The 24,186-nt window shown below is 39.7% G+C and overlaps 2 protein-coding genes across 8 annotated transcripts in view; one reads left to right on the plus strand and one right to left on the minus strand.

The window, feature by feature from the left end:
* Positions 1–7,036, plus strand: part of LOC121319920 (FERM domain-containing protein 4A-like) — a 138,352-nt gene extending 131,316 nt beyond the window's left edge. For all 6 annotated transcript variants that reach the window (XM_041257882.1, XM_041257881.1, XM_041257880.1 and 3 more), the window contains exons 21-23: positions 570–1,417; positions 2,915–3,011; positions 3,931–7,036. In XM_041257882.1, the coding sequence (XP_041113816.1) occupies positions 570–1,417; positions 2,915–3,011; positions 3,931–4,039 (1,054 nt within the window). In that variant the 3' untranslated portion in view covers positions 4,040–7,036. The remainder of the gene's footprint in view (positions 1–569; positions 1,418–2,914; positions 3,012–3,930) is intronic.
* A 7,285-nt stretch (positions 7,037–14,321) lies between these two features.
* LOC121319922 (pre-mRNA-splicing factor 18) lies at positions 14,322–23,271 on the minus strand. Of its 2 annotated transcripts, XM_041257884.1 has the most exons (11): positions 23,132–23,271; positions 22,275–22,352; positions 21,851–21,877; positions 19,655–19,759; positions 19,442–19,555; positions 18,818–18,964; positions 16,543–16,611; positions 16,296–16,436; positions 15,685–15,756; positions 15,240–15,395; positions 14,322–14,730 (listed from the first exon to the last, which is right to left on the minus strand). In XM_041257884.1, the coding sequence occupies exons 1-11, from the start codon at positions 23,195–23,197 to the stop codon at positions 14,650–14,652; spliced, it is 1,056 nt and encodes a 351-aa protein (XP_041113818.1). In that variant the 5' UTR covers positions 23,198–23,271; the 3' UTR covers positions 14,322–14,649. The 2 variants fall into 2 exon arrangements, with proteins under 2 accessions (XP_041113818.1, XP_041113820.1); XM_041257886.1 differs by lacking the exon at positions 21,851–21,877.
* Between the last annotated feature and the right edge of the window lie 915 nt (positions 23,272–24,186).

Below are 24,186 nucleotides of genomic sequence, written 5' to 3' on the forward strand. Positions count from 1 at the left end.
TAGATCTGTTCAAGGCTGAGTGATATTTGAACAATGTGTTATGTGCGGTTATGATGAAGACTGGTGTTTTTGGTGACATGGTTAAGTTATAGAAGAAGTTATAAAAGCTTGATCGAGCAATTCATCAAATTAAAGTACTGAAGTGTTGTGTGTGGTTTTTTTTTTTCACTGTTTCAGTTTAAAGTTTTTTTTTTTTTTTTTTTTTTAAATACATAAATTCTGGTTGTGGCTATTCTAGTGCTCTGGTGAAATCTGAATTGTCAACTTCAATATCTCCCTTCAGTACTTGTATGTACTCTGCTCACTATTGCTGAAAACATGTCCCAGCATAACAGCAACAGCTGTGGGTGTGTTTTCACCAGAACAATTCATTGTTACACTATATCTGCTTGTCAAGTCTAAAACTAAAGTAAATATAGCAGTACTGTACAGTTAGTTCTAATCAACACTTAAATTACACAGAAGTGTTAAACAGACTACATTTTCATTTAAGTAATATACGTGTATATTTTAATAAGTGGTTAAAGCGCTGGATAAACTTCAGTGATCTCCATTTATTCCTCCTACAGATCAGTTGACATCAGCCCCACCCGACTGCACAGTTTAGCACAGCACTTTAGACACCGGAGCTCCAGCCTAGAGTCGCAGGGCAAACTGCTGGGTTCTGAGAACGAGACGGCCAGCCCTGATTTCTACACCCCACGGACACGCAGCAGCAATGGCTCGGACCCCCTGGACGACTGCTCCTCCTGCACCAGCCACTCCAGCTCCGAGCACTATTACCCTGCCCAGGGCAACCCTAATTACTCCACTCTGGCCGAAGACTCCCCTTCCAAGGCAAGGCAGCGACAGAGGCAGCGGCACAAATCGGCAGGGAACCTGGGCTCCTCCAACTCCGGCAGCATGCCCAACCTGGCTGCTAAAAACGGGGGTGCTCATCACGGGGTGTACATGCACAGCCAGAGCCAGCCTTCCTCACAGTACCGCATCAAGGAGTACCCGCTGTACATCGATGGCAGCCCCACGCCGGTTGTGGTGCGCAGCCTGGAAAATGACCAGGAAGGACACTACAGTGTGAAAGCGCAGTTCAAAACCTCCAACTCTTACACAGCAGGGGGTATGTACAAGGACAGCTGGCACGGGGATGAGGGGGAAGGCAGTGGCCGGTTGACCCCCTCCCGTTCTCAGATTGTAAGGACCCCCTCACTGGGACGGGAGAGCGGGGGCAGGACTGCCGTGTCGGACGAGCTCAGGTGCTGGTACCAGCGCACCTCATCCACCCTCAAAGAGCACAACAGACTATCGCACACCAGCTCCAACTCCTCTGACAGCGGCTCACAGTACAGCACGTTGCAGGGCTCCTTCATGGCACACAGCAGGAAGTCCAGGATGTCTCAAATGTCCAAAGCACCGTCAGGTAGGCTTGAGAGCTCTTGTGATGTGGCTGAGTGATGGGGTTGTGTTACTGGGTTTTGGGTTCTTTTTCTGCTTTCACCCTGATGCCATATTGTACATGTGTGTGCATTCTTCTGCAAATCAAAGGTATATTTTTTAATTTGGAGATTTTTTTCTGTAGCACCAGCTGAATGCTTTGCAGCAACCAAAGCAGTGTATGTATAGAGAAGGGGTCTCCAACTCTGCTATTAATTTAATTGAACCAATTATTCGTCAATATTAACAGGTGTTCCAGATCTTTAGTCATTAATGATGTAAAGACACCTATAAAACTTGCTGGATAGGGGCTGTCCAGGACCAGGATTGGAGACCCCTGAAAAAGAGGATATGTCATGAAAAAATGTGAATTTACTGTATTTGTTATCGGTGAATACAGCGATTAACAAACAAACCTTCAGCCATGTTGGCAAATACTGTAATTAAGGTTTTTCATGACATCTCTTGTTCATACCACAAATGCTTACATCAATAAGATCATACTGTATATGCATATTTCATTTTGTTTTAAACACATGCTGTTGAAAATGCCTATAAAAACAATTTTTTATTGTCATGCAGCTTCTGTGGTCACTGCATTCTGTCAGTACCAGTAGACTATTGATGTTTTCAATTACTAGTAATTGTCCAGGCTTACTAGTCACTAATTAATAAATACATTTAAAATGAATACATTGGTTACTTTACGGTAATCTATTACTTTTTACAAGGCAGTTGTATAAAGTAGGCAGTACAGAGCTCGTCTCTTCAGACAGCAGTGGGATTTATTTGTGCTGCTTGCAGTATGTCACAATGGAAAGAAAAAAAAGATCTGATCACTAACTTTTCATGACATTACATATAATAATTCATGAAGACGTAGCCACATGTGTGGTAAATATTTACCAGTTAAAATATGTATCTAGATGCAAAAAGGAAAAGGTTTTGCCTTCTTTTCAAACACATTGTTCTAAAAATGTGATTCAGATTTGTTTTGGTACTGCAGCACAAAACAGCACAAGAAATCCCAGTGAAATAAGAGACACAGCAATAAATTCAGTAGGGCAGGGGTGCTCTCGTAGGAGGATCTCTGCACAAGATCCAGGGTGGTCCAGTGGACAGGTTGATATATGAATGACATGAGTTGTTGTGCATCACTCCCATAAAGTCCTGTGACCAGACAGCAGAAAAGAGCAAAAGCTCTTCCAAGAGTAACTATGAAAATAGGTTTTTTGCTTTGAGCTTTTGAATACTCTTCGGTAGGGAAGAGGAATCGCAGGTTAGGAGCGTGACATTTTACTTTGCAAACATTGTTTCTGAAGTGGGTTATAGACCCACCAAAGTGGGAAAGGCAATACCTAAATCATAATGAATCCATTGATTAGTCATGGTTTCCCCCTCCTCGGCACTAAGCCCAGAGCAGAGACATAGGTAGAATACCAGAGCAAAGAGACTCCAGCCTAACCTTTCTGTGTTTCTTTAGCTGTCTCACCTAACAATCAGAGGAGCATGACACCGAACAGCGAGCCTGCAGCCATGCCACCCAGCAGTCCACAACATATCCTAAGCTGGCAGAGTGGGTAAGTCACAATGGAAATGGGAGGAGGTTGGGAAAGCAGAAATTCCACAGTATAACAGACTGGCAGGTTTTTGGTGGTAGTTCTTCCTCACTGTAATCTTTCTTCCACTACCAGCTAACAATTACTAATACACGACTCCTAAAAAAAAAAAATAATAATAATAATAGTCTGTTCTGTACTTTAGTAACATGTCTAACTGTTGTCCTCTTTCTTACTAACATCCTCCTACTTGACTGTCCTCTCCACTTTTCTTGGTTTAGAGAGACAGCACAAAACTCTCACATTGAGGATAAGCCTCTATCTGCAGCTCACCAAAGTACTGATGAATAGAGGTATAGTACTGTGTGCGTCTTCCTCTTTAAAACTTTTTTCAAAGCATGCTCTCTGTGCTTCTGAATGTGTAAAAAAAAAAAAAAAAAAAAAAAACACATGTTCCCTTATCATTTCTACTCGCTCTATTAAAAAAAAAAATCTGTACAGCTTCAAAACAAATTAATAAAATAAGCATATTAAGCTTTTTAGAGTCACCAAAAGTAACTTATTGATTAGCAAGGCTGTGCTATCGAATAGTTGGAAGAAGGGATTGAGTCTGAAGTTTGACTTGGTATCCCAGTTCAGTCTCTGACTCACTGCAGCTCTGTGCAAGAACAAAGGCAAATCTATATGAATGAATTAAACATGTTAAAGTTCTAGAAACTAGAAAGAACAAACTGTAGTTAGAGCAGGTGTGTGTATGTATTTGTCTTCCTTTGTTCTAAGCAATCCCTTACTACTGTTATACTGTTAAAATTGTTTTGTTTCTAATACATTTTTTGTTAGACCTTGCATATGTTGCACTGGCTAACTTAAAAGAAACGAAACATTAGATGTGGTTTCTATCCTTTTAAATCTGTTATTCACATGTATTTTCTTTTCTTAGTTCTAGGTCCTACAATGACAGCTGTTACCTGGAGAGTTCCTTGTACACTGAATTAGCAGATGTCCAGTGGTATGGGCGAGAAAAGGCCAAGCCTGGGACTCTGGTCTGAACTCCTGTTTTGTTACTGTTACCACATCAATGTCATTCTGAGATCGCACAACACTATCCTGTCATTTGCCTTATACGGGCACTATTACATTCCACTAGCTTCAGCTCCCACCACTTCTACAACAATGAGCAATGCCATGGTTAGGGACTCTGTGAACTGACTGAGTTATGGTACCCTACAGACTGTCAGTGGTTGGTATTGGTATTTTTATCCTTCTGGGTATTTGACCATGAACTAAACATTACCCACTGACTGGCAGATGCCATCTGATCAGCCATTAGGCCAGCCGTCAAGAAATCAACAGCATTCATAGTCAGTTTTGAATTCACAAAAATGAAATCTCTGAAGAAATGCTGGTGTTACAAACAAGCCACTAGACTCTGGTCTCAGACAGCTGATGTTTATTTCCAATGCAATACGAATTATGTTTTATTTGGTGCCAGCCCATGGTCCCATAGCAAAGTTAACCTTCATAGAGTTGTCTGTGTTCCTTCAACCTACATTGTCTGCATTTTGGGAACAACAAAACTTAAAGAAGAAAGCAAAAGATACTAACATTGTACTGGACCAATAAATAAATACAAAAATTGAAAAATGTTAAACACTGCTTTTTATTTTTTAATTGGAAAATATTAAGAATATTTTCCCCTAATTGTTTTGAAGGAAAAAAAAAAAGATTCAGAATCCACATTCAAAAGGCACATGTTTTTGGATCAGCAGCATCTGCCAGCTGCAAACATTTGTAATTATGATGGAGCATCACATTAGCTGCTGAACTACCAAAGATAAAAAGAAGAAGAAAAAAAAAAAGATATGGGACTTTACAGAGGTTTATCTGAACAATACTTCACATGAAGACGCCCCAGCCTTCAACACAGAGCGCAGTCCAATACACATCTGTATCTCAAGGACTACGTTAGTCAGTTTCCTTCTGATTTTCCTGTTTTTTGTTACTACCCCAGGTACTGCAGTGTTATTCACCTTAAAGCCAGTACAAGTTGAGGAACAGGTTTTTGCAATATGCAAAAAAAAAAAAAAAATTGACCTGGATCCAGGTTTTTATTTTAACTACATGCTTTCTCTGACACACATCCTTTCCTGCCAATCATCACCATACTTAAAACTGCTTTAATAAAATCATTGTTATTTTAGCATAGAGATTGTTCTTTGTCTATTGCATAAGTTTGTTTTGGCTAGTGGCTTTTTTTTTTTTTTTTTTTTTTTTAACTATTGAGCTCACAAGGTTAAAAAACAAACAAATAAGAAAACTCATTGTTTTGAACCATTTTTAATTTTTTTTAAACAGTTCGGATAACATACAATTGTCCATTTTCGATAGCTCAGTCCATAAAGGTTCATCTCTCAGGCTTATCAGTGCCCACCTTTCTTCCGTAATGGCAAAGGCAGGGCCCGTACAGGTGCTTTACCCTCAGGTGCTCCATTGGCTGTACTGTAACATCACTGGAACAGCTATGAAACAAACCTGTACTCCTGGAATTGTTTGAACATGGCAGCTTACTGTGGGTGGGTTAAAGGGAGCGTTTTGTCATCCTACAGATCAAGTGGCACGAGCCTGTAGCTTAGCAGGTCACACACATGATTAGATCAGTCTTGGTTTGTTATTATGTGACTATTATAAATCATGATTCATTTTTATCCACATTCTGCCTTAAAGAACAAAGTGCAGGTTTGTACCAAGCTGTGGGTATAAGTTGTATGCTATAATTGCTTGCCTGCTGCTGTAGAATGCACAGTATTCACATGCAGTATTTGGACCTTGGATTAGACTGTACAGTTCTTATATGATATAAAAAGATACTGTGAACCCTTAGCCAATAAAATGTATAGCCATAAACAGGCAGTCTTAAGTTTGCTTTTCAGAAATCTGGGTACAGAAAAAGTCCAAAATAAAGAAATTAATAAGCGACTTACAAGCTGTTTCTGTTGCATATAAAGGAACAAAATAATTCATATAGCATCACTTGGCTCAGTTTATAGTTATTTTAATATTGTTTCCAGTTATGTGAGGAAGGGGAAATCAATGCCTGTAAATTAGTAGGTGTACTGTATTGATTCGTTGAAATATGAACAATTTTAAGTAGTTACTTGGTTTCTGTTTATTCATAATGTAACTGTTCCATAATGTTTGTTTCTCCGGGTAGGTATCCTTTTATATCTACCAGTCACCTCTGCTATCGGTGTGTATCAATACAGACAGAACAGTAACGGTTGGTTTTAAGCAAGGGAAGCTTTGGTATCATCTGTCCCAAAGGTCCACGCAATAATTTACAGCCTTAACTGGCAAAATATCTTTCGATTTGCCAACCTAAGACACAAAAAACAATTAGTGGTACAAACGAAAACCATGTGCGTTACCCCCACACTGTGATTCTTTCGTCAAATGAGTATTTATTTGTATTTTTTTCTGTGTTTATTTTTTTCAAATGATTTCTGTCCATGTTGTTTATGCCTATTGACCAGGATATTGGCTAAGTCTGTTATTACACATGACTTAATATTGCGTTTTTAAATTTCAACATGGTTTAGCATCATTTCAAGCAAAGTACTGTGTATGACATGATTTAATGCTGGCACAATGTGAAATCTCTACAGGGTTTTCAGCAAAGGGGTTTTATTGTAATTGAAGGGAATGTTTCTGCTTCTCCGAGCAGAGCCGTGTTTGAATGGAATGAAGACAGCAATAGTGAAAGCAGACCAAGAGAAAGAAAAGAAATCTCTAAGTATGATCCAGAAAAAATAAGCGCCTATACAACACCAAGAAAGACAGAGCAAGCACTGCCAATTAGAACAAAAGAAGAGATCTCCATGGCAACACTGCTGGCTGACAGTTATTTGTTTTGCCATTATTTATAGCTTAATCACAAACAAAATTGAGTAGTGAAAAATCCAACTACCTTTTTAAATTCCACTGTGAAATAAAGCTTTAAAAACATAGTTTCTATTTTAATTAAAAAAAAAAAAAAAAAAAAAAAAAAATACCTTCACCCCAATCAACAGTTGTACACATTCTAGCAGCTCTACAAATGGCAAAGCCTTACAGTTGCTTCATTACTGAACATCTATAAACAGATTTCTTGTTTAAACACAGGTGTTAGATTAGGAATGTTAAAAAACGAGCCGTACTTGACCTTAAAAAAAAAAAAAAAAAAAAAAAAAAAACTGTTTATTTATTCCTGGCTTACTATACCATACCACTGCTGTCTTCATGGGTAGAGCTGAAAGTTTGTAGCTAAGAGGAAGGCATAATTACTAACATTCATCAACGTTAAAAGGCAGTTATTCAAGGACATTGACCATTGTTTTAAAGACGTTTAAATCGTTTTAAAGTCAATATTAGCTTTTAGTTTGGACATTGTAACAACCCCTTTCAGGTGCTACAAGATGACCAGTTACTGCTTAGTTAACTAGGTGTAGAATGTTACTTATATTGTGGTCAATAGTTTTATTACCAGTTGTGTAACAAGGACATTAGTTTAAAAACAAACTATATAGGTCACTCCCTCCAACTGACAGTAGAGCATGTAAAATAGTTCTTGGATTCTGTTCAACCATAATCAAAGGTGTATGTTGTAGAAAAAAGTGTGGAATTATTCCAATTCCACCATTAATTTATTCTTTTTGTATTAAGAATTTGTATAGTAACTTTACATTTTTCAAAACAGTGTTGTTGGCAAATGAAAATTAATTTTCAAGATGAGAAATTTGGTGGTTCTTGAGATGATGAAAAATAAATTATTGCTGAATGTTCTCAACATGCAAGTGTGTGTGTGTGTGTGTGCGTGTGTGGTTTATTTTTATATTTAAATATACCATTACATTTTGAAGGGGTGGGATCTTTCTAGTTATCAATCTACATTTGCAACACCACAGAAATATACTATGGGAAATGTAGTCATACTCCAGCATCTTGCACTGTCACACTCACTCTGTTTTTCAGTCTAAACATACCCGTGGAACATTCATATTACACACTCGATGAGAACAGGAGCTTGTCAATTAATTGACTTTAGAAATGTGCTATACTTTTCTTGGAACCACCCAGCTCATCAACAAACACCACTGACCAGTTGCAAACAATCATCTGCCACCCAAATACACAAGTGGTGGTCAATGCAGGAATTTCAGCGCATTACACAGACAGCTACAGTACAACTTGCATTCTTGTACTTCAATAAAAATGCAATTGAATGTGGTTAGTACTATATCAAATATGCACAGTTTGATAAATTCTGGAAAGACCATTTTGAGTGCTTGATATGTTCCCACCTGCGCACAACTACAATGTAAGCCAAAATCCAGTTTCCTGATTTCCCAGTTGCAAAGTCTAGGAGAACTCACTTGTGCTCCAACAGCTGTTGTGAAAGTTGTGCCAAGAGAAACACAGTTCGGTTAAGGCACAATTGTTCCGCACACCCCCTATTAACCAGGGGATTTAGTTAGATATGAAAAATTTCCATCCGTACTAAATTAGAAAAATTCCAGCATTATAAAAAAAAGTTGAAGAGCTTCATGTCATTTTCTAGTTTTTGGTCTAAGCAAAACACTATTCCAATCCTGGCAGCTATAATGTGTCAGATACGCCCGGCTCACCAATGATCCGATATGAAAACACAGTATGCAGACCTTCCTGGAACCACCTGCCGGCTTTAGTCAGGGTTCTACAGCAAACCACTCCGATCCAGAAGATTGAGACTGATCAAATAAAAAATGTAGTTGCTCTGGACTCTCTTGATGAAAAAATAACAACTAAGCATGTATTAATAGATCCCAGTTTTAATTCCACCAAAATCATAACACTGCAAATTGTAATGCATTACAACTGCTATCCCAGGCAATTATGTAATTTGAAGTTAAATAATATTTTACCTACTAAAACCCTTAGATTAGTATTAGCAATAGAAAACTGTAAATTAGCAACTGCCTAGCTAAGGATGCTAAACTAAACTGTAAAAACTGTCTAACATCACAAGCATGCACACCAATAACTTCTACAGAAATTTCTGTAATGCATATCTCATTCTATCACATGTACCCAAAATGTATTTAGAAAATTTAGCTCACAATTTATATTTGTTAACCCCTCATAGAAATTGGCAGTGATTCAAGTAGCGCACACCAGTTCAGGAAAGAGATTTTACCTTGAAGTTTTGGATGGATTATCTTTGTGTTTGGGAGAATTCTTTTCATATCCACTTCAACTGCATAATGCTGGGTTTGTAACTCTGGAGTCTGGTAATTTTCTTCTTTTGACACACTGTGCATCAGTAAAATAAAATGCTTGCAGTGTCATCAAACCAAAAGACAAAAATCAATTTGCATCATGTGAGCTTTGTTAGTTTAATTCGGAACTAAGATTTCTGTCGACAATTAAACAAGGTCTGGCTGTGTAAGTTACAAACATGCTTAGCCAGTGACTATTTTAAACTAGCAACAAAAATAAATACTTTAGTTGTGCTGAGAAGAATCACATTTGTGTTAGGGAAATGCTACAGCATTTCTAAAGTTCTATTGTTACTATACTAATTAGATATTTAGTACTTTTTTGCCCAGTTTAGATTTTTCATAATCACTGCATAAGCATCTTGTATATGTATTCGTAATGTTCTCTTTAAACATGTTGCACATACAAGATGTTACTGTCTTTACAGCCAGTCCCTATCCCTAATAACCTGGGCAAGATGGTTAATAGAGTGTGGACACAGAGGACGCCAGAACCGTGCCCAACAGGAGAGTGAAGGTGACGGATTGCATCCGTAAGCCTGCCAAATAATTCTGTTGCCCCCACAACCATGCTGGCAAGAAATAATAAGACGGTCCAGTTAAAAGGAGAGTCCCTTTTTCTGACTCTGAAACTGCAATCTCTGAAGGATACAATAACAACCTTCCATGCAACCATAGACTTTGGCATATCCAGCTGCAAACAGCCTCCATCTCTAATGAAATCCAGTTACCATAGCAGTGTTCCCATAGCGACACTCCAGGGACTAGCGCTGGCTCTCATACTGAGGACAGCTGGAAACAGTTAGATCAATATGCCGTGAGAAAGTTTTCTTTTACTTTTTGACGTGTATGTTATTGTGCCATTCTTTACATTTCTAAGGCATGGTCTTACTCAGTCTGGGGACCTGCCTGCATTAGCCCTCAGTTACCGTCAGTAAGATTGCTAAAACCACCCCTATTTGGGCCGGTACCTAGTGGAGATTCGTTATAAATATCATACATAGGTTCTGCATGAGTCCTTCTTAAAAATGCAACTTATTTCAGTTGGAAGTATGACTAATTTTTTGGTTTATTTTTAACTCCACTTCCATCATAACATGGATTCTCATGGCCTGACCCAAATTCAAAACCTGTAATTTAGCAACTGATTCGACGAAGGAACACAAAAACTACTTCAGCTGAATGAATGTAAGCTGCTGCAGCCACCGCTGGAGGACCCGGCCAGCCTCTTCCCCTGGTGTTCCTGGTGCGGGAAGGAGGACCATCGTTGGCGGTCCTGCCCAGACCTGGTGTGGCCGGTGTGAGGAGGACCCCCTACAACCAGGCCCAGGAAGAGGTGCCCACCCCGGGCATCAGGGGCCACCCCACTACCTCCAGCACCACCACCTTCACCACCGTCCCAGGAGATCTGGGACTGGTTGATGCACCCTGAGGCAGACCTCGTCCACGATCTCCCCATAGTTATCAACACGCTGTGGCGTCGAGATGGGGAGAGGTGGGAACAGTGGGAGGAACAACACCACCCAATATCCTTCCCAGAGGTTGCCCTCATGGTGGTTAATTACCTGGCGGTAGACATGGGAGATCCACCGGTCACTCCAATAAAGAGAGGTGAGCCGCCTTCCCGGGAGCCAGAGAGGGAGGAGCCGCCTTCCCGGGACTGCCGTCGCTCCCAGAGAGCCAGACAACATTTAAAAAGCAGTTTACCAGAGCCAGAGAGGGGTAGGACATTCCAGAGAGGGGTGAGGAGCCCATTCACTTCAATTATGCCGATCCAACCATAATCACGCTCCCACAGGTGACTGACATTGGCTGTAAAAAACAACCAGCTGTGGACTGAATCAAACTGAGCCAGAGAAAACCAGTGCCACACACTTTCCTGTGCAGGAAATTCCAGTCCAGACCAAAATAAACAAATAAATAAAGAGCCAGAGAAAAATTACTAAGGATATTTCTAATCTGCCGTCGCTCCCATTGAGCCAGAGAGGGAGGAGAAACCCAGAGCCAGAGAGGGAGGAGGAGCTGCCGTCGCTCCCAGAGCCAGAGAGGGGAGGAGGATCTGCCGTCGCTCCCAGAGCCAGAGAGGGCTATTCGCTCAGACAGGAAGACTGCCTCCACCACACCAGAGACTGGGAAAAGGGGGAGGACGGCGGAGGCGGTGGTATAACCCAGGACGGCGGCGGACGGATTCTTTCACAGCGAGGAAGGCGGTCGGTTCCTAGCCAGGAGGCGCAGGAGGCGGTTGTCTCACTAGGATCGGAGGGCGGCAGAGCACGGACGGTTGGTGTCTATCGGAACGGACGGCGGTTGGGGAGTACAGAGGGAGGGGATCTGGGGTCTCAGAGGCCCGAAGGGGCCGGGCCGCCGCCGCTCTCAGAGCCAGATAGGCGGGCCGCCGCCGCCGCTCCGCCACCAGGAGGGAGCCGGGCCGCGGCGCCGCCTCCGCCACCAGCGGAGCCGGGCCGCCACCTACGGCCGACGCCACCAGAGGGCGCGGGCCGCGGCGCCGCTCCGCCCACCAGAGGGAGCGCGGTCCGTCGCACCGACGCCTCCGACACCAGAGGGGCCGGGGGCGGCCGCACCTCCGCCGGCAGCCGGAGCCGGGGACGCCGGCGCCGGAGGCGGTGGTCTACCCTCGCCGGCGGCGGAGGCAGGTGGCCAGACAGGAGGGGTAGTAGCGGCGGGGAGGAAGCGACCGGGCCGCCGCCGCCAGAGTACAGTACTCACTGCAAATATTGGCATAATTTTCAATAATTTAGGTGAAATAACATGTATAACACAAATAGGGAAGCAAAGCTTTCTTTACATTATATATACACACACACACACACACACACACACACACCCCGTCAGCACTCGCATATCCGACCCTATAAATATTTTGACTTCAGTGATGTTTAAAAGAGTTTGATTGCATATCAGATTATTTCATTTTAGCAGGTTTCAACACACACACAAAAGAAAATGTGTTAAAACTGCATCATTGAAAAGACTTTTAAAATAAGTAGGTTCCATTTAGATGTACTGTAGTTGGTTTTGTTTGTACAGTACTATATTTTCAACCAGAAATAGCCTATTTTAAAGAGAGACGACTGTGGACATGTGCTATAACGAAAGCAAAAACCCCACCCCCGGACAACCTTATTTTTGCAACACCTGTACTTAACCACCAGTCTGTGGGCCTTCCACTGTTGCCTGCCACAACACCCCTATCTTGGGCCGGTACCTAGTGGAAATGTTACCCATGCACAGTCCTTCTTAAAAATAAAATTAAAAGGCAATGCTTTTTTGGTTTATTTTTAACTTACCAAAAGATAAAAAAAAAAAGTTGACCAGTAATTTAGCAACTGATTCGACGAACACACACAAACAAACAAAAAGTATATGTGGGAGACGAGAGTCTCTGGGACCATGTGCGTGACCCCACGGGCCACTCGACAATCCCCTCTGTGAAATATATTACTCAAAAACTGCCCCACCCCCACCCCCCACCCCCACCCCAATTATGCAGATCCAACCATAATCACTCCCACAGGTGACTGACATTGGCTGTAAAAAACAACCAGCTGTGGACTGAATCAAACTGAGCCAGAGAAAACCAGTGCCACACACTTTCCTGTGCAGGAAATTCCAGTCCAGACCAAAATAAACAAATAAATAAATAAAAATTACTAAGGATATTTCTAATATTGATACAGAAACGCTATTCAGACAGGAAGACTTGGAAGAAAGTTCAGGCATTCAGAGTACAGTACTCACTGCAAATATTGGCATAATTTTCAATAATTTAGGTGAAATAACATGTTTACCACGATTATTTTTGTGTATTGACAGGAAGATGTATTGTGAACGCAGTTCATATAGAGGTGAAGGTACATGTTTAACACAAACTAATGGATGGATTTCTAACATTCTTACATATATATATAAACACACACCCACACACACACACACAGTATTATAACATTCAATCCGTAAGTCTCATTGAGACAACATTTAAAAAGCAGTTTACACCAATCTAACATTCCTCTGGCCCATTCACTTCAATTATGCAGATCCAACCATAATCACTCCCACAGGTGACTGACATTGGCTGTAAAAAACAACCAGCTGTGGACTGAATCAAACTGAGCCAGAGAAAACCAGTGCCACACGCCATGAAAGTAAATTCGTACAAATAGTTGCTTGTTTATATTTCACATTTTTCAAAGAATTTACAAACAATTTTCAATAGTCAACACTTCCAGCTTTCTTTATTAAAACAGTATACAAAGTCATTATTCAAAATTGCAGAAAGTAGTGCTCCATAAGATGTACCAGTAATGTGCTCCATAAGGCCGTAATGTCACAGTTCACTTGCAAATGAAAATGCACAAAAGCAGCTAAAGATCAGACAAAAAAACCATCACAGTATCTAATGCACAGTAAAGACAGACTGGTTTGCACATACGAGAAAAAAAAAAACTCAATGTGATCCGTGATGGATAATTAAATAGATTGTAACACTGAAGAGATGGGTAACTGGCTAAAAGGCTTACCAACATTTTTGAGGTGGGGGGGGGCTAGGTGTCACTGCAGGCTAATTCACTAGACGTTCACCTTTGACTAGCCTGGTTTGCGTCTTACTCAAATGTATGTGGGAGGTTTAGATAATATTAAACTAGACAAATTTTTTTAATTTTTTTTTTATTAAATGCCTATATTCTGGGAATGTTCTATCTTGTTTGGAGTTAATTGCTTTAGCCCAAGTATAAAAAGCAACAGTAGGCCATTGTATGTGTCTGAAAAAAAGGCTTGCACCCAAATATTACGCAGCTTCTTGCATGTTAACAGAACAAAAGAATGTTACTCTACAACTTTAATCAAGTCGATTTAATTGAAGGCTTGATAATTTAAAAAAAAAAACTACAAAAAACAGTGATGATAGTTTCCAATATAGCCTGAATTTCTAATCCAGATAGAACACACAAAGTGCACCTTATGTCTCATTCTTATTATTCAATGAGTCTAATAGGATAATAACTAAACATACAGTCATTGCTCAGTTATGAACAGTGCATTTATTGATGTGTTAATGTGTTCACTGTGATATGTGAATTATTTGTCTAGTCACTAAAGGTTCACAAACAGATAGAACCAAAAAATACATTATACAGTAGTACATTTGTCCTCTTCAATTTTTGTTAAAAAACAAACAAAAGAATAGGTGTTTGAGATAACCTGTTTAAATTTACATAAAACTGAAATGTAAACAGATTGAACTAACAAAAGGAAGCCAGGAATCATGCTAGTAATTCTGAGCTGTCCACATGGGCATCATTTCTCTGGAACACATACAGACAAAACAAGTACAATAGATAAGGAGGACATCACAAAGCATTGTACTCCACACATTTTGAAGGGTCTGTTGGGAAATGCTTTTGGCAGATTGTCATCAATCTTTTCAATCCCTGCAAAAAAAAAAAAAAAAAAAAAAAAAAAAACTGCTTAAAAAAAATTACTGCATAAAAATGTAACTAGGAAAACTGAATCTAAACAGCCCACCCCATACCCATATTCTTTCTAGATTTTTAATCCTATTTCCTCCAAACTGTCATTCCGTAAATGGCATGTTTTCTTTTTTTTCAGATAGTACAATCGCTCCCAATGAAGTTACCATCCCAGAAATAAACAACTCAGGGGCTTGATTAGTTGTGTTTTTTTTCTTTCAGACAAAAAATGCGCGCTGATGACGATTTGAAGTTAATATCTTTGCGAATTTAGCCCATGAGGTACATGCATAGACAGATTTAAAAAATGTAATAAAAAATATAGTTTCATTATTTTAAACTACTTTATAACATAACACCAGATTTTGATTGAAGCTTCCTTTATGCTGGTAATGCAGCTAATGAACCTTCTTGGGAATCATACCCAATGATATAAATTAATTGAAACTGCATGAACATTTCTCCTTCACCTGAATGTACTTCCTCTGGGTTTCATCGTTCAGGACATGAGCCACATGTTTGGAGAAGATTTTTTCACGGCCTGTGCGGGCGTGAATACCAACCATAGTCACGCCAATAGGCCAAGGTGCATTTCCTATAGCCATCTGAAGGTATGCATCATTGGCCTAGAAAATAAATAGGACAAGAGTTAGGAGTTTAATAACTGATATACATGATGATCAATATTTAACCCTTTCCCGCACAACAAACAGCACTTTGTAGCAGCAGTTGATGTGACGAGACTGGAGACCCTGCTGGATCACCCCAAAATCAGCATAACTGGGGTACAATTTACACATCCCACAAGCTTGCTCTTGTTCCCCTCACCTGTTTTTGACAGAATGCAAGGCTGTATACATTTTCAAATAAAAATACAACAAAAAATGTTTACAGTGTCACAGGAAAGACACCTACCTTGACATATTCTCTTTGCAACATAAATTTAATAATATCCGTTATTGATTCTTTGATGTCTGCAGGAAGACTCTGGAAAAAAAAAAAAAAAAAAAAAACTATAAATATATATATATATATATATATATATATATATATATATATATATATATATATATATACATATATACACACACACACACACACATTTTTATTTGTCAAATTGTTCCATCTTACTGACACAATTCTATTTAAAGTGTTCAATGGCAAAGTTGTGGATACTTAACTATACCACTCTTAAGTCTTAAGAATTCTGTCCGTGCTTTGACTAACAAACAAAAAAAAAAAGCACGATATTTGCTGTCGCTGACTGCTGTGTTGCACACATACCTGCAACATCTTTGTCAACAAAATCGGAATTGTTTTGTCCTAATAAGAACTGAAGCCCAAAAAAACGTGTTTCGTTGAAAACCCTACAGTAACATTTAAAAATATTTAGTGATCACGTGCGTGTTTTATTTTTAAAATATATACAAAACTGCTTCTTTTCAGACCACAGAGATCTCTTTATGTTACAATACATGAAAAATAAGTGACATGTTTATATAAACCTTATCCACTTGATTTCTTACCCTTTTGCGGAGTTTCCTGAAAAGGGGTTTCAGGTACGATTCTGTCTGTTTTTGGGTGGCGCTGGTCAGTTTACCCTGAACACCACGTTTAACATAGTCCTCTCTGCCATTGAGGTCTTTTGCCCAGACACCAAGAAGGAACTGTAACATGAGAACAAGAAGTATATTAGGCCATCTAGTGGCTAAACATGTATACTAACTGGCAGTAATGTATTTGACTAGAGCCATAAAGCACAATCGCTCTTACCTTCAACACCTTGGTTATAACATCCATGTCTTTGTCATCATCACCTTGTCCCAGTGATTCACCCAAAGCCTGAAACAAAAAAATAATAGGTCAAGTGGTATTCCTTTTTTTTTTTTTCCTCCAGCAAAGTGGATATCGTGGAGGTGGTTGTATCTGTCACATATCTGTAGAATTACTTTTCCAGTGGTCATGGAATTTTGAATTGTTATTTTACCTAGGCTACTGAGAATAAAAGATTCCTAGGATATATGGGGGTGTCTGTCTGTACATCGATCTGTATGTCACACTTATATTTTCTACATATAACTGGAAAACTATGTAACCAATTTTCATGAAACTTGGTAATAACATTGTTTGTGTAAGTTACTGTGAGTACCAGATTCTGGAAATGTGTGTGTGGCAGGGATGAGACTCTACACATATAATTTTGTAAATATTGTGTGTGTTTATTTGTTTACTATTCTGTAAATTACAGGCTAACTTCACTATAACAAACCCTTCTTATAACAAACACCCGTTTTTAATGATCCCAACAGCAAGAACCGATTATTTCAATGCAAATTAGCCCTATTAGAACGATCACGTACAGGATCGCCCCGGATACAACGATCTCAGTACTGACTGACACTGAACTTTCTCCAGTAGTACGAATCATGCATGACAAATGCAACCAGGCAACGGGTGTGAGGAGCAATCTACACTGGACAGCTTTTTTCAAGAAAAAGGACATGTAATTACTGTATTCGGAATGTAGGTGTACATTGTTTACTTTTTCATTTCTTTAATTATTATTTTTTTTAAACATACCTGTAGCAGGGTGACTGCCCTGCACAGGGGGAAATTAGTGATGGTGTAATTTATATGTGGAAACAACACTGCTTTGCGTGCTTTTCGGAGTTGTTATGTTTGATCAAATGATTGTTTACAGACTGCAACTTGGTACTTGTGAAGGCAATGCCCAGCCGATGCCGTATGAAGAAGCAGGAGTCGTCATAAGAATATCGGCTCACAAGTAGGTTAGTTTAGGGGATATTGATCCCAAGTAATGTATAGCGAGGGTTACATAGTGTCGCAGGTTCCTGGAGCAGGACGCCTCGTTCAGTAAGTCTAGTGCTCGCCGTGTGTTGCACCTTTTATTCGTAGTTTTTGTACTGCAATTTATTTTGCCTTTTGTACAGTATTCTGTGTGTGTCCTCTGTGCGTTACCATCGTTGGTATTGTCACATGACCCGTGTGTTTCCTTTCTGTTTTGTGTTTAATAAATCCTGAGCACCTGTGCCTGCATTTCAACTCCAACTCCCATGTGTCTCTGTCTTGCAATGAGGTTACCCACACATGTGATACGAGTACCTTGTCACAGTACCATTTAATCTTCACAAAAGTACTACATATTGATGTTCAATTCAAATTTGCTGTTTTGTCATTATTCTGATACAAAAAAAATGCAAAACCCTAACACAGTGAACACCCTAATATAACAAACATTGCTCCAGGTCCCAGGGGGGTTCCTTATAGTGAAGTTAGCCTGTATTGTTATGTCACGGTCCCCAATCTTTTCACCATACTAATAGCTGAATTTCAAGCCATGGCAGGGATGTATGTTACTAACATAATTGTTTTGTGTTAATATTGTAAATGGAAAAGTATATTGCCCCTTAATTTACTGCAGATATACAGTATTTGTGATTCATATGCAACTTTATCAACACTGCAAACTTGTAAAGTGTTCTAACAAATAACTCCACTCAAAATAGTAGACTGCTCATGCAGTCTTAAAAAAAAAAAAAAACCTGCACTAAACACAACTCCACCAGCCAGTCTAGGATATGCTGCTATAGGGTTACTTTAACTTGTTTCCATTGTAAGTCACTGAAACTACTTAACTAGTTAGAGTAGGATTGTCTTTTTACAAAGTTACTTAGAGCTTGAAGTGTATCAATGTGCATCAATGATATTTTGTGTCATAATAGGAGGTATATATCCAGTGTATTGTGATACCAAGCCAAAAGCACAGCAACATAGCTCACTGCAGTTCAACAAATGGTTCTTGCATGAAGTGTGTGTGTTTTATAGCTGGCATGAACACATCCTCTCCTTTTTTAATGTGTGTATCTTTTGAAGGTCTATTTCTCTCTGTACATTTAATAGGGGTGATTTGGACCAGTAGGATATAGTGCTTGCAAGAGGATGAACAGTTCTTGTGTTACAATTCAAAAGGTTAGTGTGGGCGATACAAAGGCTTCATATCAGTTATAGCACAACATAGTAACATTACCTCCAGTTCTTCAATGGTGGTGTTTTCTTCATGGACTTTCAAGTCATGCTGCGTGTCCTCCTCTCCTGGCTCCTGACCTCCCACAACTTCATTTAGATACTGCTGATCAATCTTGTCCAAAGCAGCTTTCAGATCATTTCTTAAACCCTTTGAATGAAATACAGACAAATGTTACAACAATGTGGCAGTGAAACGGTTAATGTTCACTGAACATTGGAAATGTAACATATCTGAAGAATCATAGGAAACCGTACCAACTGTAAAGCCAGTATGTTAAAGAGTACCATTAATATGGACTGTGGTGAAAACAATATAGAAACTAACTGAACGTGCTATCCCTGTACTCCAGGACCTTAAGTGTCACATGACATGGTTCCTAATTTAAAAAAAAACTTTGCAAATATGAAGTCACAAAACAATGTCCCAAAAGGGCTATTATTTATTTTTATTTTTTTTGTTCGACATCCACAATCAAACTTTTCCAAGAGTATAAAGCAAATATCTAAGCATCGACATTTTCAAAAAACATTTTTTTTACAGCTATCATTAGGTAGGCCTAGTATAGAAAGAAATATTCAGTATGCATATCAAACCCATCTAAATATACCCGCTGTCCAGCCTTACCTTGTTTACTTCTGGAGCTAAAAATTCTATTTTTCTCAGACGCTGGAAGGCATCGTAATCAGATTCGGCAAACAATCTGATGGGCTCCCCTCGTTCACGCAGTCTCCTTATTACCTGTAAATAAAACATTTCAAGTAAAGCACACAGTATTCTATGGAGCTGCAGTGAGACAATCAATACACTTAAGATGGACAGGGATGAAGAATATCATGCCTCTTGTCGGGAAAGTGTCATGGGCAATTTTTCTTCTGTCAGTTCCATCTCCAACACTGGGTTGGAGGAAGTGGATGGCTTGTCTTTCTCATCCTCCTTCTGTACCTGGAATGGAAAGGAACAGGGTTTCTGTTTATCCTCCGGCACAAACACCTCAAGGCGGCAAATCGGTTATATGAAAGCTAGCGCGCCCAAGCTTCTGAAACGGACAGAATCATTTAAACTACACAAACTGGGTTGCCCCACTGCGGTTTAAAAGTCACTTGCACCTGGTGCAGATGGAACAAAGACACCAACCAAGATCCTCCTTGTATCCAAATGGGGCAGAAGGTAAAGTTTCTATGCTCAAAAAGAGGATAATCTGGCATGCAAAAACAAACAATAAGGTAAACATAAGGGCGACATTGCAGTGCCACACGGGAAAAGCAACTGCTTTCAATGAAGGCGCTCACAGGAAGCAGCACTCAAGTGGCACTGCCGCGCCGTAACGTAAACTACCAGCAGCCAATCAGGGGAAAATAGGAGGCTCCTTTGCATGGAATGAATAAATAAACAGAAAAAGCTTGTGGTTCTGATTTTCCATAGTTGTATAATACAACATTAAGTAGGTTTGAAATCTGTCTTCATCAAACCGGAGCTCCTGTATCAGCCGATGATATTCGCCGTACCTTTTTCTTTTCTTGGATGTCACAGCGGTCTTATCTTTTTTTGTTTGCTGTTCATTGTTCCAGGTATTGTGTTGTCAGATGTACAGTACCATTGATTGTTACCGCTTTCACAGTTTCCCCCTCAAATGTTTGATATGATGGGATGGCAGTAGTTGCATTTTTAAATCATGTGTATACAATAATGCTCAATAATATCAATGTATAACAATACCTTTAACTCACACTCTCTTGCCGATACCCAGCAAACCAGACAAAACTTACAAAGAAAATATCTCAATCTTTAAAAGCAACATGTTTTTATTTTATTTTAAACATAATTGTCTGATATTTTAGGTAACTGTGTGGGGGATTATATATATATATATATATATATATATATATATATATATAGTAGCGTGCACCGGGGAAGGCAGCAGTAGGGCTGGTAGGTGACGTAATCACATACAGAGACACAAACCTGATATATGCTCTTTGCAAAGGAGCCAGCTCATTTGTACAGCGGTATCGGCGCTATGCTTTTGTGCGAGAGGTCCTGGGTTCGCGCCCACCCACTGCCTGTGTGTGGATTGTCTTGCCCTGTGTGAGGAGCCTGCCTGCGGGAACTGAGGTTCGCTACAATAATATAAACATATATAAATGTTTCGCTCCTCTTTTTTTTTCCCACTAAGCTTTGTGTCTTCTGTATAAAAAGAGTTTTCCCTTTCCGCTGGCATTTACTGTTTGTGCTTGGCAACCAAAAGTCACTGTACATGCAGGCGTGACGTATCAGACCGCCCACTGACTTTCCCCTGCCGTGGTTGGTGTGAACAGTGGTCTGCAGTGACTGCAGAGCAATGTGCAAGGAGGTGACATGCACGCCGCGTCAGGTGTGAATGCCCCTTAAGGCACACAGATTTGTCTTTATAGTATACCAAAATGACACACTGGACTGGGATGTATATGCCTGAACTTCAAGAAAACACATCTTATCTTCATCTTAAATAGTACATCATGCTTTCAAAAACACATGCATTTTCTTCAAGATTACACCCAAAAGTAAACATATTTTAAAAGTAGTCAACTTTAGGTTAGGGATGATGTAAAAAAACAAACAAACCAAAAAAAAAACAGGCAAAACTAGGGATTTTTCATATATGCAGGAGAGGTAACAAGAATAACATTTACTACTGAAAATAATGCAGGAAAAATATGTGTTTCTTAGCTGGAGCTATAAATTCAGTTTTTCCGTTCCACTTAAGCCAACGAAAATGTTTTCTTTTTCTGTAACCTGAACCATAGATCAGCTTAGAATTTAAATCCATTAAGCTGAGAACATTTAAATACTGGAATAACTGAAAGTTAGCACTTGTGAAGTGAATTCCTACATTACATCAACTGCAGGAACAGAAGTGTTCAAAAACAGTGTAGCGCATCCACATCGCTCTGTCATGCTGCAGAACCAAAAAAAAAAGGTCAAAATTAATGTCTGCCAGCATGCACGCTTTTGCTAAAGAATCAGAACAAATTACTGGCCATTTTTCTCCCATACCTTTCCTGCTGGCTTCTCATTAAAACCCTAAAGTGCAATACAGACAGTTATCAATATATTAGCGTTCACATATATCACACAGGGTTCTCCCTAGACTCCATTTAAAAATCAAGTGCTGCACTTGCTAATAGTCCAAGTAAAGGGAGTCAAACAGCAAGTAGAGCATTCTGCTGGAGTCTAGTGTGGACTTTGTTACAGAAACTTGGTATAATTGAGCACATAATCCACTATGTTAGTAGGCTAAGTAAGTTAAGGACAGCCAACTGGGTGGATTATTGAAGTAAAATACAAAAAAATGAGCAGGGAAAAGGTAAGTCCTTTATAGTTGTCTTAAACCAACATATAACAATATAAGAGTATTTTTTTTATTAAAGTAGCCTACAACACAACATGTAACACAAAGAATGACTCCAACATATTGTACCTTGTATCCACATCTTTCAAAGTATTCTGCCTCTTCCTTTCTTGCAAGTTCACTGCGCTTAAAATATTTCTTCGACTCCTTGAAGGATAAAAAAAGACATTCATTAAGATGAGGTCCTGGAATTTGCTTTTGTTTTAAATACTATTTTTTTTGGTATTATTATTATAATAGTTATTATTATTATATTATTATTATTATTATTATTATTATTATTATTATTATTATTATTATTATTATTATTATTATTATTAACATGCTGTTACTTTTTTCAAATAAATATTGTGTTAAGTGCTGCATGATTATGATAAGTACCCGGGCAGTTCGTTCTCAAATATATACCTAGGCATAAAAACAAAAATAAAGTAACCACAAACTTAGCGAGGGTGGAATTTGTAGTACCTCATAAGCAAAAACCAGCTTTGGAGGTTAAGATGTTGCAAAACTCCAATATGTAGGACTATTACCTAAACTTGCCACCACTCTACCAAACGTCAGTGTAAGCTCTTTGGATAACTAGTTCATACAACATTTCACAAATAACAGTAACAGTGCCTTAATTAGGGGAAGGTGCTCTGGTAATACAATGAACCAGCAACATACAGTACAGAATATGCCTATCCTAGATATAGTGAAAACTAAAAACACTGCAAAAGTGGCCAGTAACCTCCAAGCCCTGTTCCTCCCTCACATTATGTCTAAATTAATTTAGTCTACTGGTTCTATATTTTTAATCGCCAGCAATGTAACTCTTCGTACCCGAATCTCGTCACGTCTAGTTATATAACACATACAAACTTCCAAACTGACTTATGACACAATATACCATACAGTACTCAACAATACAATTTAATACTTACGCCAACTAGCTCTTTCTCTTCCAGAGTTTTCCTTTTCCTCGCGATTTCTGCTTTTAAAAGATCCATGTTTGGTCTTAGAATTAAACCACAACCCGGATTCACAGGAACATTACTGGTGTTCAACCACAACAGGAAGCTGTATTCAGAGAGTTCCGGGGGACGGGTGTTTAAAGCCGGTCAAAGGGTAAAGGGCGGTTTCAGAAAAACACAACAAAAATAATGACGTACAGCTGTGGCAAGCCGGCGAGACAGCAACATCTGTAACACGCCGGAGAGACAGCAACATCTGTAACACGCAGGAGAGACAGCAACATCTGTAACACGCAGGAGAGACAGCAACATCTGTAACACGCAGGAGAGACAGCAACATCTGTAACACGCAGGAGAGACAGCAACATCTGTAACACGCAGGAGAGACAGCAACATCTGTAACACGCAGGAGAGACAGCAACATCTGTAACACGCAGGAGAGACAGCAACATCTGTAACACGCAGGAGAGACAGCAACATCTGTAACACGCAGGAGAGACAGCAACATCTGTAACACGCAGGAGAGACAGCAACATCTGTAACACGCCGGAGAGACAGCAACATCTGTAACACGCAGGAGAGACAGCAACATCTGTAACACGCAGGAGAGACAGCAACATCTGTAACACGCAGGAGAGACAGCAACATCTGTAACACGCAGGAGAGACAGCAACATCTGTAACACGCAGGAGAGACAGCAACATCTGTAACACGCCGGAGAGACAGCAACATCTGTACCATGCCGGAGAGACAGCAACATCTGTAACACGCCGGCGAGACAGCAACATCTGTAACACGCCGGAGAGACAGCAACATCTGTAACACGCAGGAGAGACAGCAACATCTGTAACACGCAGGAGAGACAGCAACATCTGTACCACGCCGGAGAGACAGCAACATCTGTAACACGCAGGAGAGACAGCAACATCTGTAACACGCCGGAGAGACAGCAACATCTGTAACACGCAGGAGAGACAGCAACATCTGTAACACGCCGGAGAGACAGCAACATCTGTAACACGCAG

This window comes from Polyodon spathula, chromosome 8 (assembly GCF_017654505.1).
Source record: "Polyodon spathula isolate WHYD16114869_AA chromosome 8, ASM1765450v1, whole genome shotgun sequence".
Taxonomy (NCBI): domain Eukaryota; kingdom Metazoa; phylum Chordata; class Actinopteri; order Acipenseriformes; family Polyodontidae; genus Polyodon; species Polyodon spathula.